At 43.5% G+C, this 20,368-nt stretch overlaps 1 protein-coding gene across 2 annotated transcripts in view; it reads left to right on the top strand.

Annotated features, from left to right (window-relative positions):
• The window catches only part of CDCP1 (CUB domain containing protein 1), a 28,851-nt gene extending 19,268 nt beyond the window's left edge, over positions 1–9,583 (top strand). Inside the window, exons 5-10 of one of the 2 annotated variants that reach the window (XR_008464960.1) lie at positions 1,627–1,854; positions 2,977–3,357; positions 3,819–4,184; positions 5,466–5,547; positions 6,245–6,647; positions 6,752–6,828. Coding sequence is in view for 1 of the 2 variants with exons in the window: in XM_054192227.1 (XP_054048202.1) it covers positions 1,627–1,854; positions 2,977–3,357; positions 3,819–4,184; positions 5,466–5,547; positions 6,752–7,199 (1,505 nt within the window). In the remaining variant the exon portion in view is untranslated. Of the gene's footprint in view, positions 1–1,626; positions 1,855–2,976; positions 3,358–3,818; positions 4,185–5,465; positions 5,548–6,244; positions 6,648–6,751 lie in introns of both variants that reach the window. The other variant, XM_054192227.1, reaches the window with a different exon arrangement.
• The last annotated feature ends 10,785 nt before the right edge of the window (positions 9,584–20,368 follow it).

The following is a 20,368-nucleotide window of genomic DNA, read 5'->3' as shown; positions in this document are numbered from 1 at the left end:
CGAGCAGCAAATCCTCCTGAAATTGTTGGTAACGAAATCGTGTTTGCTTGCATTTATTGTGTGTCGTTGCACCTTGGAAGCCAGACAGAGTGAAAACATTGTATTCAGTTAATCATCAGCTTTATTTCCCTTCTACTTTGGAAAGCAAAGAGGAATTTTAATATATTTATGGCCAGTAGACAAGATGATAATCACCTAAAAAATAAAAAACAAGTTGTCATTGAATGAAATGCAAGCAATAAACCACTTGGATTTAAGAGACAACAGTGGTTTTTCTAGGGATTTTATAGGATTTCATGAGTGATTTTGTGGTTATATAAGTTCCATCACAGATTCAAATTAGCCCTCAGGACAGTATTGAAACTCTTGTTTACAAAAAAAGAAAACAAAAAAATGACGTCTGCAGTGTGCAAGTTAAACATGACTCTTATAAAAAAAATGTATTGGTACCTGCATATTCTCAAAGCTTCCCAAACATTTGGGTATTCCACGACTGTCTGCAGTGCTTGTCATTAAATAAGAGGAAAATAGTCTCTTCCCAATCAAAATAACTTCTTGATCTAAGCCTCTCTGTGTTTAGCTGCTGCAGTAAAAAAAAAAAAAAAAACAAAAAAAAACAAACAAAAAAAAAACTCAAAAAACCAAAACCCCCAACTCTGAAGAATGAATAACCCTGCGATAGCAATCCCAGGTTCTGTGCTTGGTTGTGGCGATGACACAGAGGTTTCTGCCTGACCTTGTACAGCTTTTGTGGCTGTAAATTCCAGAAAATATTTCTGGAAGAACGCTTTTGAGCAATCAAATGCTGCAAGGGCAGTGCGGTAGTTCAGTCATGCCGTTGAGGGAAACGAAGCAGCCTAGCAAGGCGTGATCCACAGCCTTCCCACCAGCGTGGTGACAGACTTTGATCATTTGTGGCATCTCTGTACGTTTTTAATTGCCGAACAGAAAAGACTGTTAGGAAGCATCTTTGAAGGCTCCAGTGACCTTCGTAATGACTGCCAGCACTTCTGCTGAAGTACAGTACTTGGCAAATTTTTCTTTTTTGAACCTTATCGGTACTTGCATTTAAATTAGCTTAATCTTTAAATGACTCCAGACAACCAGATGTGCTTAATTACTGACTTTCAACAAATTTCTTCAGCTTGGCTCGAAATCCCTAAACCAACAAAAAGTTAGCAGGGGCGGAACTCTAGATGGAAATAAGAAATTTGAGAATGGAGAACCTTTTTTGATCAACCGGTGTGTGATCGGTAGAGCTGACTTTAAAAGAAATAAGAGAAAAAACTCTTAGGGAAAATAAATCTAACATAGTTGGCTGAGCTCCTTACATTATAGCCTAAACTGTTCAAAAGCGTCGAGCATACATGTTATGCTGTTACAATTGAAAAGTGGTAGGGAAATGGGGTTTGTGTGTGGAAAAGCACAAATCTCTAAATTAGAAGCGTGATATGATACTGCCTGAGTTCGTATTACACTGATGGAAAGAAGTAAATAATGTTTTCTTAGCTAATATAGAAACAGCTGCATCAGCTGCTCGCCTAATGGAGTGAGAAGAGATGGAAGAACTTCTGCTTCACACCACGCGTCTTGCTGGTAATTGGTCTGGGTTGTTTACCTTTGCAGATGTCACCCATTTGGTTGACCTGAGCAAGGAATTGAATATGACTGTAACGATACACTTCGAAGGGTGGCCCAGCCGCATCCCAGTCATGTCTGAACCGATATGCCTGATCTGTAAGGATCCTCGCACCTGCGACCGCGTCTTGACTTTAGTGTCTGGCGCCATCTACAAGATCTCCTTTCTCTGCAAGGACTTGTCCCGTCTGAGGATCACAGCTGAAAAAGGCATAAGTATGACAAAAGTGGCTTAACGTTGTTTCGTAGGGAATGCTTTTGCATGCTTTTCCCCAGGGATCAAACCTTCTCTCTCCCTTGGGCTTTAAATAGAGTGAGTCTGGAAACCAGGCTTTGGGCCAGCTGGGAGATGGGTACGATGAATCTGGAGACAACCTTGTTGTTCACTATGTCATTCTGCCTTTAAAAATAGAAACTGCATAGCTATTCCTAGAAGGGAAAGGACAGAAGGCACCTGAGAATCTTCTCAGTAAAAACTGCAAAATATGGAAACAGAGCAGGAGAGCCATAAACCTGCCCATGAAAATGCGGGACCAAGGGGGCCACCAGGAGTGCATCTTGGGCCTCTTGCATGTCCACTTGTAGGATTTTCCCAAACACTTTCAACTACCAGTAGAGAAAGAGTTTTAAAGAATATATCTGGACCGTGGCTAGTCTGCAACAGTGTCCCAGTCAGCAAGTGGCAGGACAAAAGTAATATCTTGAGTGAGGGATTTTGAATACGTTTGTATGTCTTGGTTTCTTTGGTGTCCTGCACCCTTTTAAGGAAAGCTCTTTAAATAAAAATGATGCATGTTTGGGTAAAGGTTACCAAGAGAGGATGTTTTCTGAGGTAGTTGCTTATAGAATCATAGAATGGTTCGGGTTGGAAGGGACCTTAAAAATCACCTAGTTCCAACCCCCTGCCATGGGCAGGGACACCTCCCACTAGACCAGGCTGCTCAAAGCCCCATCCAGCCTGGCCTTGAACACCTCCAGGGATGGGGCATCCACAACTTCCCCGGGCAACCTGTTCCAGTGCATCACTGTCCTTACAGTAAAGAACTTCTTCCTGATATCCAATCTAAATCTACCCTCTTTCAGTTTGAAACCATTACCCCATGTCCTATCGTTATACTCCCTGATAAACAGCCCCTCCCCGTCCTTCCTGTAGGCCCCCTTCAGCTACTGGAAGGCTGCTATAAGATCTCCTTGGAGCCTTATCTGGGTCTGTAACACAAAACTGACGGTACTCTGTGTGTGCGCGCATGCGCTCCGGTACGCAGGAATATTTGCTTTTCTTAGATATTTCCTTTGCAAGAAAAATACAACCCTTGGGACTTGCTTTTGTGATTGCAGGCTGTGTCGATCTTCGGTGGTGTCAGAGGAAGATCTTTTACCTTTTGGTGCCCAAGGCTATTACCCAATTGCCAATTCAACTGCATAAGTTTATTTGGAAGCTCTTGGCTCCTGATCTGATCAACATAGAAATTATGTCTCCGTCTTTGAAACTTCAGCAACATGTCCCAGAGCAGAGGTGCAACACAAGCTACAGTTACAGCATTGTTGGTGCCACCCCAGAGACGGAGTTGAATGTTGGTGTATTCTGTCCTGGTGGATCCGTTGAAAAGATTCAGATGAGGAATAACGTCACCATATCCTTAAAAACATTTGGTAAAAGATTCCTCAATGAGTCTAAGCATCAGGATCTGCAAATGTCTTTCGTGCCACATATTAAAGGTAAGGTAGTGGTTTGTATTACTCTGTTGTATGGTGTTGGATTTCTCAATATGCTTGTTGGAGCATGTAGGAATAAATAGAAATAAGAGTTCAATTCTTTAGAGTCTAGTCCTGGAGCCATTGCTAGGATCAGTCTTTATCTGAATCAATGAGGTAGTTTATTCCTGGAAGAAGGAAGGAACTTTGTGTTCTATACAGCAGATAGTTGTTTGTGGGAAATTCTGCAGATATATCTGTGCTAATTGGGATAATTACTGATGTGGAAGGGATGATACATGACTTCTATTGCTGGTACTGAGATGCAGTTGACTGTACAAATTTGCTGGTCACAGGTATAAGTGATGCTTTTTTGTTACGGAAAAGAAAGACCAGATAATTTCATGTGCTGAAAGAGAAAGCTTTAAAAAAAAGAAACCGTCAAAACTAAGTTTTCATTCCTTTATTCCTTTACTTTACTACAGATGAGTGCTCTTTCACTGTGAGTCCAGATCCAAAAGCTAAAGTTTACTTGCAGACTCCCAACTGGCCGTATGGTCTACCTCCTTACGTATCCATATCCTGGTACGTTGTTGTGCCCAAGAAGCAAGTTGCCCGCCTAGGGTTCTCCAAGGACCGCATGGGCATCGCTTGTGAGACGGGACGTGCCTATGTCAACATAAAGGAAGAGACAGCGGGGGCAGAGGAAACCGTGCGCCGTGAGGATGAGCCTCTGCCCGAGCCCCGAAATATGTATCATGACTTCTGGGTAAATGTCTCCAACTGTAAACCCGTGGATAAGACACAGCTGACCTTGCAGTTCCGGGTGACCCTTGCTGACAAGCAGATAGGTGAGTCCTGTGAGGTTGTGGTGGTTTGCTTTCTGCTTGTTTCCTTGCTTTCCCTTGGGGGGACAGTAATGGATGCTGGTCCACCTTGGGTATGGGCTTTGAGGTCCCTGCCTTTGGAAATACCTGTCCCTCAAACCATCTGAGAGTTACAGCTGGGTACCTCTAGAGGCTGTGAAGGAAAGAGGGTTTTGGGTTGGTTTGTGTTTTGGGGTTTTTTTTATGAGACAGGGTGTCACAGGGCTCTGGGGTAGTAAGACTGGGTTTTATTTTATTTATTTGATTTAGCTTTTTTAATTAGAGATCACAGCCAAAAGGTATAAGATCAAGTGATGTTTTTTCCCTCCCAAGGTCACAGACCTGGTGAACAACTTGGGATTTCATTTTATGCAAACATATTCATCCAAGTAGCCTTTACTTCATGTTCACGGTTCAATTAGTCTCAGTGTTCACACGAGCAAGAAATCATCTCTGGGGCTGCTCTGACCATTTAGTGGAGAGTGCGTGCTGACTACTAACAGCAAAATCGGCATCTCGGTGTCTTTCATTTCCCTGAAAAATAAATCATTAAAAAAAAAAAAAAGCATTTTTAGGGTAGGCTTTGCTCATGTAAATTTGCTTTACATTTGCACTTCTCCCTCTTCATCTGTGGAAGACTACTGTCTGTAGAAATATTGGCTGCGCAGGCTGGAACTGAAACGTATCAAATTAATTTCTAACTTTTTCCTTTTTTTTTTTTTTTTCTTTTTGTAATGTGTGTTTCTTTTAAAACACGCAGCATTTTTCTTTGCTCACATGGACTTTCCTGATCAATTTTATGACTCTTAGGAAACCCCAGGTCAACACAATTAGCGTATTTCGGAGGAAAGCATTGTGTTGAGGGGAGGCTGGTGAAATGTCACTGTTTCCTTTGCTGAATCCCTCTCTGTCTCTCTGTGCACTTTCTTCTCTTCCTTGCCTATTCTGCCAGAGGCATGCGAGACATTGCAGGTGAGTTTAGCAGCCCATGAGCTGTATTGAATTCTTGGAGGTGGGGTGGTGGGTTGGTTGGGGTTTTTGGCTGTGCTCCACTGACAGCAGCAGGAATTCGTCGTTGCTTGGCATCCAACCTCTTGGAAATGGCTTGTGGTACCCTGTGGTGGGCATAGCTTGGAAATGCCTGCTCTGCAGGCAGCTGGTACGCTTAGAAACTCTTGAGGAGGTTCAAACCCAGCTGGCTTTTCAGAAGAAAGCTGAATGTTTTCATTCTCTCACTCGGTGTCCTTGTACCTTGTCTGTTTGCAGACCTAGGAGTAATACTTGCTGTGCTGGCTGGGGCTGGAGTTCTCGCGGCTATTGGACTCACTGTGTGCTGTGTTAAGAAGAAGTAAGTTCATCATTTGGCATGCGTAACTTAGCAGTTCAAGAAGGTGTTTCAGGAGAGCTGCTGGGGCCTCTGTTTCACATGTTGGTATAGATCCCTTGAACAAGGGTCTGAAGCGTGAAGTAGGCAATGCATTGGCAGTTGAAGTAGTGGGCCTCCCAGAATGCTGATTTACTCTAAATTGATTGACTTTGAGTAGAGCACTGTTTCTTGAGTCGCATTACTTCCACCCCCAGTGCATTGCCGACCTTGGCCTTGCTTAGCACAGGCCTCTGGCTGAACTGGAAGTGAGGTATTAGTTGAGCTTCAGCAATTCCTGTGAAATGGAACCACAGTGAATGTGGCTGCTGTGCCTGTGGCTCTAGACAAGGCTTTGTTCGGACAAGCTGTAAACTCACTCAGATGTATTAAGAGCTATCTCTCATCTACATGACCTCCAGCAACTTCTTCTGGAGTTTGCACATCAAGTGGGAACATTTTTCTATGAGATGAGCCCTTGGGGAGAGAACTAGGTTGTGCAAAGCAAACATGCGTAGCCTTAGTCATGCAAGCAGAGTCTGAAGTCATCAATAATTTGGGGTTTCTGACACATGCATGCTCAGTGCTGGTGGGGTGGTTGGGTCCTGAAGCTGTAGAGCTGGAATGAATTTGTGCAATATGATGACTAGAGCTGTTATGAGCACACTTCTCTGCCACACAGGAAAGACTTCACAAATACAGGCTTAAAAATCTTCAGTTCAGCCTTTGCTCTTTCTAGCTTGGGGAAGTCACTCCAGAAAGTGAAATCAAGAAAAGTTCATTCAACTTTTATAGAGGATCCACTATCCTACTGGTCTTCAGCAATGATGGGTCTTGTTTTGTGAGGATCTGATGGCCTCTACGTCCTATTAGTGTCTGTGGATGTTGGGAGACTCAGTACACTGCACGGCTGGGACCCCCACACTTGGGAGGCCATTGGAGTTAATCGTGCAAACTTCAGGGTCAGCAGAACAGCAGTAGGCAACCAAATAGTGTGAAGTTATTTCCTGCTCTGCCAAAAAAAAGCACGTCTAGACTCAAGAGTTATCTTTTTCCTAAGGTTGGAAGTAAAGCTTTCAATCCAGGTAGGGTGCCTGACCCTGGGTAGCTGGGATGGGTAAACAGAAGCTGCCGTTATTGAGTTCAAACGCACCAGCCTGACCTTTTAACAATTTCAACTCCATAACAGGAAGAAGAAAAGCCAGAATCCCATGGTGGGAGTGTACAATGCTAACGTGAATACCCAGGTGCCTGGAAAACAAGGATTATTCACAAAAGGGAGGAAAAACAATGAGTCTCATGTCTATGCAGTTATCGATGATGCTATGGTCTATGGGCACTTGCTGAAGGAATCCAATGGCTCAGTCTCTCCAGAAGTTGATGTGTACAGGCCGTTTGATGGACCCATTGGTAGCTTACCGCCTTCTCCACCTCCGTTGTCCTTCAGAAAAGACATTAAACGCTCTTCTAACACTGAGGAACCTCCATCTCTGACAGACACAGACCATGACACTTACACGTTTGCTCATCAGAAATCAGGGCAGTCAGAGGACATTGGAGATACAAGTGAAAAGAATAATGGAGATACAAGCACGTCCTTGCTGGAAAATAAGGAACAGGACGGTTTAGTGGAGTAATTTTATGCCAGGTATAGCAGTTTCCTGTGGAAATAGAGGTGACCTGTAAGGACAAGGGCCTAGGGAAAAATACTGAAGAGGAGTGTTATTTTAAAACGTGTTTTGATGTTGTGTTGTTTTGTTTTGTGTGTGTGGTTTTGGTTTGTTGTTTGGTGGTTTTTTTTGGTTTTTTTTTAAACTTCAGCTGTTATAGCTTTCAGTTTTAGAGTGAACATCTAGCAAACTCAAATACAGTTGAAACACTCCAGGACTGCGTGTACTTCTGGTTGTGAAACAGGAGGCAAAGGTACGCTCCTGCTTTTTAGTATAAAGACATCAGGAAAATGAACTCCTAACTGCCAGCTTAAATAGAGCGGAGAGAGTGTTTTTGTCCAGAATGGCCTCCTCTCTCACGAGTCATTTGTTCCCGAGTGTTGGTTGGTGACTCCTTGAAGGCGTAGGCTACATCGCCGTCTCAAGGCAGGTCCAGGTTGCGGAGATGTCAAATGTCTGCGATCTGCTAATGTCTGAGAAAAGGAGGGGATGCTGTCATTCCCATCACTTGCTGCTTGAAAGTTCATCGTTATTTAGCATACTGGTGGCTATGTAAGTGTAATGAAAGACCACGTATGCCGCCTGGAAGAGCTCTGTGTGTGTAAATCGGTTTGAACGCTTGAGTTTGGGCTCTTCTAGTTTGGAAGTAAAGTTATGTGTTTTCTCTAATTTCCAACTGATGCTATAATACTTGGATAGCGCTGTGTGAGCCTGTTCCAAAGACTTGTGTTTTCCTTGCTTTTCTTACAAAAACAGTTTCAAAAGTCTAAAACAATCTGTGCTTCTGTTCAGATGTGTGTAGCATTCACATTTTACTAAAACCTTGCGCTTTTGGCTCGAGTTAAGAGTAAGGATTCAGTGCAGAAATAGCGATGTGGTCATCTGGCTGTTTATTAATGCATTTCACTGCACATGTTAGAGATGTGTGGTTGTTTAAATAAGGACCCAAAAAAAGGAGTAAAGAAAACAGATTATTTCCAGCAGGTGGTTTCTCTGAAATGCAAAGTATGAGAGTGAATCCCTAAGGAAAGCCTAGGTGTTTATTTTCTATCAATCTGAAATTAACGACCGTGTTGAAGTGATGGTGGGGACAGCTCTTGATTTGTAGTGGGACTTACACTTCAGTCAGCTGGCTGCCTTTGAAAGCCACCTCTTGAGATCAGGTAAATAACAGGTCTCATTTTTAAGCGCTATAGCTAGCATGCCCCTCAGTTTATGTGCCTTTTAAAACTTGAGGGTCAGATCTTCATGCAGAGGACTACGGGTATACGAATAAAGTTGCCTTTTATATACAAACACCTGGCTTGTCCAGGTGTGCAGGTACTGAGGATGTTTGCAACCAAAGGCCCGACCACTTGATAGTTTCTCTCCAAATGTCTCATTGTTGACTGTTTCCTGCCTAAGGATACACAAAGGTGCCATAAAACTTTTAGACAGTGTTAGATGCAGTAACGTTAAACACGTAATAATGTCTGAAATGAAAACGTCTTTACCAGAAACCTTACTGTTTACATCAAAAAAGAATGTGGATTTCTTCCCGTGTTAACTATGCTGGCATTGCAAATTGCCTATTTACATGGTGAGATGTGTGTTTTTACACAACGTATACTATTATACTGCTTGGACCGCTATAAAAATTAAGTATAATGTTGTATCTGACTCGGTTTTCTGTAGCATATAGCAAAACATGTGCCATCTAAAGGTGCCTTTTAATTGTTTCAGGTATTTTCCTGCTTATATTTATCACTTTTAATGTAGAAATGTGTATTCCTAGATCTCTGGCTACTCACTGGGATCACGTATTTCAAAGTGTACTGCGTCATTTTAATGTCACTTGAGAACTTTAAGAAGATTTCTGCAATACTGCTATCTGTTTTTCTCAGGTAACTGAATTGCCACAATACATTTTTATCGGAGCAGTCCAGTTGTGCTTTCATCTGGCCCATGTTTCTCACTTCTCTTTTACTGAAAAGGAATGAGAAGTCTGTAAGAGAAAGTCAAGTTTGTCTCATCCCTCTGGTTCAGTTTCTGCAGTTGCTTAGATGAAATCTTTTAATTCATGTTCTCTCTAACCAACTGAAGAAAATGTAATAGAGGTAAGGCTTTTGTTCACAGCCTCTCGATGTTTGAAGGAAGAACATGATGCTTGTTGACCGTTATTTTTATTTGTTCTATTTTAACTCAACTTTTGGTATGGCAATATAAACCTTATTTTACAGTTGTTTCCAGTCTAAGGTTGACTTCCACTGTGCTTACTTTGGTATGTTTAGAGTAAGAGTTCAGACAGAAATTCCAATTTGCTTCTCATTAAGAGGAACTTGTGACTTATTTTTTTTTAAAAAATAAATAAAATATAATGATACTACCGGCTGGAGTAACTAGTGTATGCCTTTTGTGTGTGCATGTAAAATCAGCCTCAAGTGGTTTTATGTCTGACTGTTGGTAGTTATGCCATTGCCCTAGATCATAGAAATAGGTTTCTAGAGAACTTAATTTGCTGGGATAATATACTGCTGACTGTGCGTGGCCGTTTTCCTCACGCAGCCAGTGATATGCTCCTAAGTGCTGTTTTTAAAGGCACGTGTTTATATCACTGGGGAGAAGGGTTGTAAAATATGTGAAGCTTTCAATATAAAAATGAATGGTTCCGTGGCTTTTCGGTAGGGTTGTGATGTTTGTAATTTATTCACACCCAACTGATACATATGGTTGAATTCCAAATTAATTTATTTTCAGGGATAATAGCATAAAAGTACATTTTTATGTCCTTCATCCCAGAAGGGACCCTTATGAAAATATGTGAAGCCCTTTTTTGTCCTAAATTGAAGTGCATGGAATCAGTACATGCTGACCGGTTTATTTTTTTATTTACTTTGAGGCAAGTTTAATGCACATAGAAAATGATGTTTGAAATCTTCACTACTGAGGATTCCAGTAATTGCTGGGAAAGGATCCTTGGCTAAATTTGTCAGATCTACTTTTGGAAGGCATAGGACACTCAGCAAGGATCGTCCGGTCCCTAGGCCCCCCTCTCCAAAATTTTCACTTAATATGAATGTAAATGAAAGTACTTATCACTTGGATCTTCACTGAGATTGTGCCGTCCTGGAGTAGTTCCCCTGCAGTGATCTTTATTTAAAAAAAGAAAATTTCTGAGTCTGGTTAACCATTAATTGAGAGGGGGAGGTCCATAGTGGGACAGCAGTTTAGAAACTTGTGTCCAGAATGTTTATTTGCCGTTGAAGAGCAAAGAGAAGCGGTGGGTTTTGTTGCCCAAAGCTGAAAAGATACTACTTCTTGCTGCTTGGACTTGGGTCTTTGAGGTTTGGACAATCTTCAGTCCCTCAAAACACTCAGTAATTGCTTTATTTTTAAGCACGTAATGTGAGTAGTCTAGTGCAATTTCCAAATAAATCAAGAGCCAAGTTACTACTCTTTGGATTAGAGCAAAATTTGTAGAGCACCAGTAAAAATGGAAAAAGTTGGTTTTGTTGTTGTTGACACCAGACTAATATTGAGACTTCAACTCCTTCATCTTAGCGGGGGGAAAAAATAAATCATATTACTCTGAAGAAACTATCCTGGAATACCTGTGAGCGTGACAGAATGAATTCAAGTATGTGGATGTTGTTGGGGGCAGGGAGGAAGTGAAATGCTGAATAACCTTTATCCATGGGCACATCTTCACCAGCCAGTGCTTAATGGTGAGCTGCAGTGTACACAAAGGCGGGAGCAAATCTGTCTCCCCGAAAACTTTGGGGCTAGAAGCTTAAAAAAAAATAAAAAAAATAAATATAGGATTCATTCCTTTAGTATTGCTTTCTACATCCAACTTAGCGTTTGGTTTATTTTTGATAAAGTATAGCTTCACAGCTATTAAGTAAGCATGGCTTACCTAGTTTTCTTTGGAAGAGAGGAAATCCAGTGTGGAAAACTGATCCAGCCTGGAGGAAGGGACAGTACTTTTACAGGGACTTAGAAACTTCTGGCATCTTGTTTCAGCAACATAAATGAAGCATGGCAAATTGTTTCAATTAGCAACACTCCTAACATATAGAAGGGGGTTTTGTTTTTGTTTTTTTGGGTGGTTTGGGCCACATCCATCTCTTGCATTAAAGAATTGCTGCACGTAAGTCAGGCTTTATGCTTCTGGACAAGATGAATCTTCAAAAATGGAAGGAACTGCATTGTTTCTTGCTACATTTGTGGGTATGTGTGTATTTTATAGAGAGAGATATGTGTGTTTTATCCTGGTACAACTGCTACAGTCGCTCATAGCCGTAGAAAGAGTGCCAGGGTGCGTCCTGTCAAAGATGCTCTAACAGAGCAATGCCCCATCAGCACGCAGCACCTTTTTAGACCTGAGGCTAGAAAAATGGCCTCGCTTCCTGGAAGGTGTTTTCTCAGAAGAAAATGAGGGGAAAAGTTCTGGCAATGTCCTCCATGTTTGCAGCAGAACTATTTTGTTTGTTTTCTAACGGGAAATTATTTGATTTCAGAAAGTTATTTAGAAGTACCATTAAAACATATGTATACATCTAGTTTTCCGCACAGAGGAACCCGCCCTTCAGTGCAATTTGCCGCTTGGTCTCAGGAGTACGAACTGCGGACTCCTAAGTCTAATTGTCTTAGCGTCTGCTTCAAATTCATCATCGCAAATGCTTTTATTCAAAAGGTTGTTTTTTTTTTTTTTAAATTCGAAGTGAAGCAAATTAAGGGTGTGTTTCTCCTCTCAAAGTGTGACTTTTATTTAATTGCTGGATTCTGGAAAAAGTAACCTGAAAACGAGTATGCATAACTGTCATTTTGTAACATACGGTGAACTATGAAGCCAAATAATCATTTGTACTGAGGTAAAAATGTCTGCTCCACGCTTTAAGCTGTTAAGTAGGGGTTTGTGCATACTAAACTGCATGTTTGCATTTCAGGGCATGAGTATATGAGGCTTTCAGCTTCGGAGACCTCCACGTCCACCAGTGCCTTCTCGTGCTGTAGAAACTTTCAGAGTTCTGCTACTTAGAAAAGTAATGCAGCTTCAGATCTCTTCAAAAGTGAGGACTTTAAAGAGAAATACTGGGATGTTTTTGTCTAAGAACAATCTTTGTAGCAAGTTGCGAACCCACAAGCCTGAATCTGTAGATTTCACTTTTCCACAGTAAATTAAAGCTGTTCTACTTTCTGCCAAATCAAACCTGTTTAGATACTTGGTAAAGCATTAAGCTGTGGAAGTAATTACCTATTCAAAAGCTTGAAAAGGTTCATATACTTTCCCTTCACTTGTTTCCTTAAGTTAATTGAGAGTATGTTTGGCTTTTTATTTAAAAAGTGGTAAACCTAAAAAGTAAGCAAAGGCATAATGTGAACATTTTATAGCTTAGTCTTTCAGAGCAATTAAAGGAAAGAAAAAAAGCAGGCAACAAGCCCTTACCTCTTCCTCTCTAATTTATTTTCTTTGGGTTAACGGAGAACAAGTTTCTAGATATCTTAAACAAGCCTAGCAAAGCATATGGGTTCATGCATGTGAGCATTTATATGGATTTAAGATAACAATGTTTTAAGAGATAATTTAATGTTTTTCCTTGCTAGTCAAACAGCTGAGGAAAATGGGCTGACATTTGGTTTTTGGCTGATCAGTTCCTCAGGTCAAACTCCTGCGTGTTCTCGTTAGGTTTTTATGGACACCCGCCTGGGTCAAAGGATGAGACGCAGCTTCAGCTGAAAGGAGATGCTGGATTTCTGTGACAACGCTTCCCCGATACTACTCGTGGGGCATGCGTCTTAAGGAATCTGTGCCTGGGTTATGGCTGGAAAGGTAGCCCTGCTGGAAGTAAAGCAATTCAACCTGGAGAGTTCATGTGTCAATTAAGTTGCCCCAAGCACTGACTGAAAGGTGAATTGTGTTCATCACCCCCTTTTCTCTTCCTGCTGCTGTATTTTCCTGTCTTTTCTTCCTCTCTCCCCACACTCCTAGTCACTCAAATTCAAGACGGAAGTTTCCAGAGACCACTATGGTGAATATCCTCTATGAGATTTACACCAAGCAACCCAGGCTGGGGTTAAAATACTTTTAACCTCTCTCTGCAACGTATTTCTTACTCCAGCCACACCTGAACCTGCTTGGTGTACCTGAGGTAAAAATGCCGCTGTTGTCTCGGCTTCCCTTCCCTCTGGCTGGAGAGGTTATGGCAAAGCTGCTGGGTGAGGTTTGCTACAGCAAGATTTTCCCAGATTTTTGATTGTGCTGTCACAAAGCTGCTTCAGACTTGAATGAAGTGGCAGTACGTGAAGTAATTGTTTACATCTGAAATAGCTGGAGAAGCACTTGGGAAAACATTAATAGAGGTAGGAAAAACTCAAGTTATTCTGGAAACTATCGCTTCTCTTGACATGAATGAGCTCTCATATGAGTAATAACCTATTAGACACCAAAGTGTGCAGAATGATAAGCCAGGTCCAGGAGTGGTGCAACGAACCGTGTCTCTACCAGTAAACCAAGATATACTTTACAAAAATCTGTAATTGCTGCGCTAACATTTACCATAGTAAAAACGTCTCCACCGATTCACGCTTTGCTTTAGGTGATGCAATGGTGATGACTCCGTGGCTTTCTGTCACCAAGGAACAACATAGAGGAGCCATTCCCCTTTCTGCTACTTTGAAGTAGAAAAAGATGATGGGAATAACGCATCCCTTTGCTTTAGAAATAGTATGATTTGAGGCTTAGATACCAATTTTAACTTTAATCATTAAGGTGAAGCATATCCTTTATTCTCAGGGTGGATATTTTCCTGTATCCTACTGAGATTTAAGCCTTTTCTTGAGGGTTGGTGGGAGGCTAGGCTTTACACTTGTCCTCACCCTGGTCCCACCAAAGCCGAGGGAAGGAAGACTACCACCCATAAAGAGAACCCCTCAGGTTCCTTCCTTAGATACAGAGGTGGGTTTTAGTAGTTTGTTTCCTTGATTTATTTCTAATAAATAGAAATAAAATCAGGTGTGAATGCCCATCAGGTGGATGCTACCTGACTAATGTGGGAGGAGGGAATGGATTTCAAATTTGAAACTCCCCATAGGATGGGGCAGGGGGAAATTAAAAAAAATAATGTGCTTCCTTGAAAGCCAAGCTCGTGGAGGGGCTGAATGACTGAACAGTTTGCACTGTGCCATCAGCAGTTTCTGGATGCTCGGGTCACTGGCTTTCAAAGCCGTCCTGCAAAAATAAAGGGCATGTGGAGGGAAATTACTGAACGTGGCAAGCGGTAGCTGGTGGGGAGTTTGGGGGATGCGTTTGTTCACCTGACGCTTGGCAATAATGGCTTAGGTCCAATGCAGACTTTTGGGGTATTTGTTATTGTTAATAACTAATAATCTATGCCAAACTTTGTGTTGTCTCACGTGATTGTTGTGAGGACACGGTTGCAAGAGGAGGATCCTGCTGGCTGTGGCAGCAGCTGTGCGTGAAGCTCTCTTTGTTCCTGGAATATCACAACCACCTCTCTTTCCTGCCAATGTCACGGAGACACAGAGGACAGGCAGCCTGGGATGGGCTTTTGGGGATGACGAGGACTGAGTGTGCCTCCCCTGGGCATTCCCAAGCCAGCAGTTGCTTGTGATGGCCTTAGTTGAAGTTAGTACCCCTCTGACTACAAATTCTACACTTCTAGCCATGATATTTAGTTAAATCACTTTCTGCACTAACCTTTGCCGGCAGAACATCTTCAGGTAACTTTATACGACAGTAGGAACGTGAGATATTTCCTTTGCCAACATTGATAGTGGACTCTAACTAGGGACCTTAACCCACCCTTTGGGTTTTGGCTAAGAAACTGGTCACATCTGGGTTGCAGCTGGGGGAAGCAAGGCAGGGAGGGAGGAGAAGCTCTCCTGCACAGCCAGAGGGTGCATTTCTGCCTGGGTGCTTGAATTTCATCCTTTTCCACAAAGTTACTGCTGTAATAGCATTTGCCGCGGTTACTGCTGCTGTTACGCTTGCAGTAAATGTACTAACACTGCTATGAAATTACTGGTGCAGCTAATGCCTGGTGATATAACGGAAGAAGGGTGTTGAATCAAGGTTTCCAGGCAACCTTAATTTTCACATTTTCCTGATTTTTTTTTTTTTTATTTTTTAATTTTTTTAAGGAGTGGGTCTTTACAGCTTTATTATCTCTTACTCTTTCGTCGTGCAGGATTCAAATCTGAAGTCCCGTAACTGCAATGTCCATAATACTCAGGTGCCCTCTGCATCGCCATCACAGCCCCAACGCAGAGGTCTCTGGGTGCACGTGGCACCTGGGCACCGGGTGCCCTGCCTCGTCGCAGCCTGTGCCACTAAACTGTCTCCCCACAGCGATGCTCGCACAGCCCGGGCACCTTTCCTGATGAACAAAAAAACCATTAGCATCTCTGGCACGTGACCATGGCAAAGGGCTGGAACATAGATGTTATGACCTGCCAGTCTTTTTAAATTTTCCCTCGCCTTTGACAAAGCTGGATCTTTCATGCAGCTCTGCTAAGAGCAGCTGGGGAGGGAGTCGATGGGAACTTGTATGTGAGATGGGCAGGAGGTGAGGGGGGCTGGCTGCTGTGGTCCCTGCCTGTTTTATCTGCCTGGAAAGGCTTGAATTTAACCAGGAACTGGGTTCCTGGACCAAGTATGGCTTAAGACTCCAGGCGTGTGTAATTCCTTGTTACTCATGTTAGCTGAAATCCCAGTGCTTCACTTGCGCAGCTAGGCACTACACTAAATATCCCAGCTTGCCCCGTGCTGCGGGGATGCAGCTGAGGAAGTAGTGGGATTGCCGCAAAACGCGACGCGTGCAGGTGAGCTCTGGCATGCTGCAGCTCCCATGGGTGGAAAACGGGACACATTGTGAGATGCAGGATGGTACACTATCAGATTATACGCGGGGGCTTTTTTTAATAGCCAACTTTTATGCAGCTTCAAGTCCCTGTGCCTGGAACAACCAACTTTAATCGCCAAGGGATGTGGATTCAGGGCATTGGGAAAGCAGAAGGAGAGCAGGAAAGGAGTGGTGTCCTCAGCCCCGTGGCTGGCAGACACAGCTCTTCCACAGGGGTAGGTGGGAGGATGGGTTGGTCGCAAGGCAACATCTTGGCACTTTGAGCTCTGCCTCAGACCTTTGTATGAGCTAAGATAGCTGCCACCTCTGTGTCCTTCTCCCCCAAGCCCAAGGGAAGGAGGTGAGTTGGCTTCTCAGTTTTCCTGTGCCCTGGGACTACCTGTCTGCTCCAGGGATTTTGGCAATGGCCAGCTTTCTCCATCGTGCAAGAACTGATAAAGGAAGAAGCCAAGTGGTAGATGTCCCAGGAAGGTCTGGCAGCTTATGGATACCTCTCTCATTCATCCCAAAATAGGAGGGGAGCAATAAAGCCATTTTGCCCCTGATACAGCCAGTTCCTGAGACTGAAGACTGTGATTTTCTGTGGACCTCCAAGGTCATTCAAGCCCCCCGATTAGCATGTGAGTCAAAGGCTGAATCTTTGCTTTTGGTTGAATGCAGTGCTCACTGCAGTTTGGCCTACAGACCTGTCTGCTCTTTTTTTAATTGCTTGATAAAATCTGTGAGGTGGTTTTATATCTGGCTGTGGATACTACCTACATCTGCAGTTCCAGTGGGCTTAAAAATAGGATACTTTTATAGGCTGGCATAACAATTCCTGTAAATGTTTAAGAGAAGGAAAAATTCTCAGTAATGATTATTTTTGTTTGTTTTCAAGCTTTCCACATTTTATAAGTAAGGCGTTGTGGGTTTTTTTGTGTCCAGTACCATGCTTTCAGGTTTGCTTATCTTTCTCCAGCGATACACTACAATTACTCGCTGTGTTTGCATCCCTTTTTGGTGCATACATTTTAATTTAGGAATAAAAAAGTGCTGATTGTTGTTCTGCTTCATTTTTCAAAGCAAGACCAGTTTCTAGGCTGTGCGGAAAATTGTCAGTCACTCACTGTAGGCATATAGCACCCCACCCGCACAGCGCCTTCCAAGTCCTTGCTCTTCAATGGAACCAGTTGTTTAACTGTGTTTATAACCAGTGCTATTCCTGGAGCGTTTCCTAAAAGTTGACCGGTTTAAGGTCTACCCGCTTTTGCTCTGACATATTATAGAAGAAAGTGCAAGAGCCAGCCTCCATGGATGTCTGTTGCAGTAGCCCTGTGCTGGTGCATGGGCAGGTGGGACCTGTGGCATCTCCTATCTCCTGGGGTTTGGATCCCCCACGTCAGTGTGGCTTGCTGCTTGAGAAGTTTGGGTTTGGACTGACGTTTTCCCAGCAATGGAGCAGTGTCCAGGTTACACATGAACCCGGATGAGATTCAAGGCTGCCCCTGGCCCATCCTGCCCTAACAGTAAAGCAAATCTGTCACTATGGTTGAGCTGATTCACAACAGCATCTACCCACTTATGAATTGTGTGTTGGGATTGAACGTTTAATATAAAATATATCTCATTTGCTTTTTAGTGCTTTGGTGGAGTTTTTTTGTTTCCTTTTTGTTGAATTTCTACATGAACATTCAGTGCTTTTCTTCTGATGACGTTTAGCAGAGCAGCAAGACCTTGTATCTGGAGCTCTGGCAATGTTACAGTGTAGAAATTACATCCCACTAGAGATTATTTTATCATCTTTCTTGATAACTTTTCTCTGTAGGAAGGCTCTTACATGACAGCTCCTCCAACAGGTGTCTGAGGTCAGCAGTCTCCCCCTGAAATGCTTTTTTTTCTCCTGTGACTGTAGAAGAGGACCCAGTTACATAGGTATGATCCCTTGCTCAGTGTTTGTGTCCACACAGACTAGCTGAGGTCAGCAGGGACCTCTGGAGATTGCCTGGTCCCACCTCCTGCTCAGAGCAAGGTCTCTTGGAGCAGGTTGTCCAGGGCCACGTCCAGCTGGGTTTTGAGTATCTCTAAGGATGGAGACTCCACAGCCTCTCTGGGCAACCTGTGCCAGGGTCTGACCGCCCTCACAGAGAGAAACGTTCCTCTTCTGTTTAAGCAGGATTTCCTGTATTTCAGTGTGTGCCCACGGCTCTGTCTTCTCTACCCATCCCCATCAAGCATTTAAACAGGTAGATAAGACGCCCTGAGCCTTCTCTTCTCCAGGCTGAGCAGTCCCTGCTCTCACACAACAGTTGCCCCAGTCCTTTCATCATTTTTGCGGCCCTTCACTGCGCTCACTCCAATAAGTTTATGTCCCCCCCTGTACTGGGGAGCCCAAAACTGGACCTGGCACTCCAGATGCAGCCTCACTGGTCCCAAGAAACACAGAAACAGGGCGCAATATCAAACGCCAGAGACCTTGCTTTTGGGGTCCCTGTTGATGGGTGTGACAGAAATAAGACACATTCCTGTTACTGCAGGGGGAAACTAAGCTGGCCCTGAGGTATTTCTGCAAAGCAGTAGCTGGTGTAGTTTTTATCTCCCTTCTTGCATTTTCTTTTTAAAGATGTAGTGCTTCCCAAACAGTGTTTGCTAAGCATAGCTTCTTGAGATGTGTTCTTCATTGCCGGCCTGCAAGGTTGGCAAGCGGCTTGTGTGTTTTGTTCTCTTCAATGGGATGAGGGTTAGCTTTCCAACAGGGCTGAAACGAAAGCAAGTATTTTCTGCAATTAGCAGTTGGCCTCACCTCTTGGCAGCGCGGTCATCTGTGGGGTTTTGTCTCCTTCCTGGGGGGAGGCTGGACGTTGTGGGTACAGTGCTGGTTAGTGAGTAGCCAGGCTGCAGACGTTAGGTGCCTTATGGTCACCACCAGCACTGGTGGCCCGAGCCTCCAGCACGAACACTTGTGTGGGAGGTTGCAGGGAGGTGATGCGGCCACTGACCTGTTTACACAGGGCAGGACAGAGCATGGAGGCTGTTGGGTGTGAGTCATGGCTAAGATGTTTTATAATTTTGGTTTTAGCTGTGTTTGCAACAGTCTCCAGCTGTTACCTTTGGACTCCCTCTGGGTACTTCTGTACTGCAGATAAAGGGGATAAAGCACTATTTTTTAGCTCTGTACACCATAGTCTGATACTCTCTCATCCCCCGCTTTATCTTCAACCCCCAAGGAGATTATTTTTGTGCTTTCCATCCGTGTAGTGACTCCCAACTGTCTTATATTTATGCTCCCAGTGGTCGTTTGGCTTACCCTTGTTTGCTGATGCTCACAGATCTGTGTTTCTTCTCTGCCTATGGCAGCTTTTGAGCTGGAGAAATGTAACTTTAATTTAGTTTTTCATTTTATTTGCAAAAGGAGAGATGAGAGGTCAGGCACTGAAGTGGGGTCCAGTGCTTATGTAGGAGTGGGACCAATCAGCAGAGCCTATGGGAATAACGAGGCTCAGTGATGCAGGGCTGGAGGTGTTCCTTCCCTTTTGAGGTGCATCCTACCGATGGTCTCATCCCACAGCCAGAGGTGGGAAGTGCCTTTCCCTTATGGCAGGCGGGAGCAGAGGTGTTTGGGAGCTGATCCTCACAAAAGATGACAGAGAGAGACTTACATCTGATGCAGTGAGAGACTCGGGTCTGAGTAACCCCCAGGCTGAGCAGACAGGCACAAGGAGCAGAGGCGTGGGGTTGGGTTGCTCGTTCTGACTGTGAATCTTCTCCCTCTCTCTGCTTGGACTCCTTCTCCCATGTCACCAAACCCTCTGGATCCGAACTCACCCGGGACTGCTAAGGATTGAGTCCCACAAAAGTGTTCAAGGCCCAAAACAAGCTTTTGGCTTGTGGCTCCCAAATTCTTACCTGCCTTTGCCTACCCGTCCCTTTTACTGACCGAAGCCAAAAGCAACCAGGCTGCTGGCTGGGTGTTGACAAGTGTTAACAGTGTGCTGTTCTGGCCCTTGTTCGGAGGGATACTTCAGAAAGGTATTATGTGTTTTACAGTTAACCATTTTACTTTTAACCATTTTGTCCTTTGCCTGTACTTCAATACCTTAGTGAATTGGGGTCAGGGCAATTAGTCGGGTAAATTAGCATAGCTCTACTGAAGTCAGTTCTGGATGGCGTAGTGCTGGAGTAACACCTTCTGGGGGGCTCACCCAATAACTTTTCTTCTTTTGTTTATATAAATATATGCACGATTCACGCTTCATCTTTCCTCTGCTGTATTTCACAGCTGCAGGCAGCTGAGCG

The sequence above is a fragment of the Rissa tridactyla genome, chromosome 2, assembly GCF_028500815.1.
Source record: "Rissa tridactyla isolate bRisTri1 chromosome 2, bRisTri1.patW.cur.20221130, whole genome shotgun sequence".
NCBI classification, from domain to species: Eukaryota; Metazoa; Chordata; class Aves; order Charadriiformes; family Laridae; genus Rissa; species Rissa tridactyla.
Note: the sequence above shows the minus strand (reverse complement) of the source record. Positions and strands in the feature narration are given on the sequence as shown.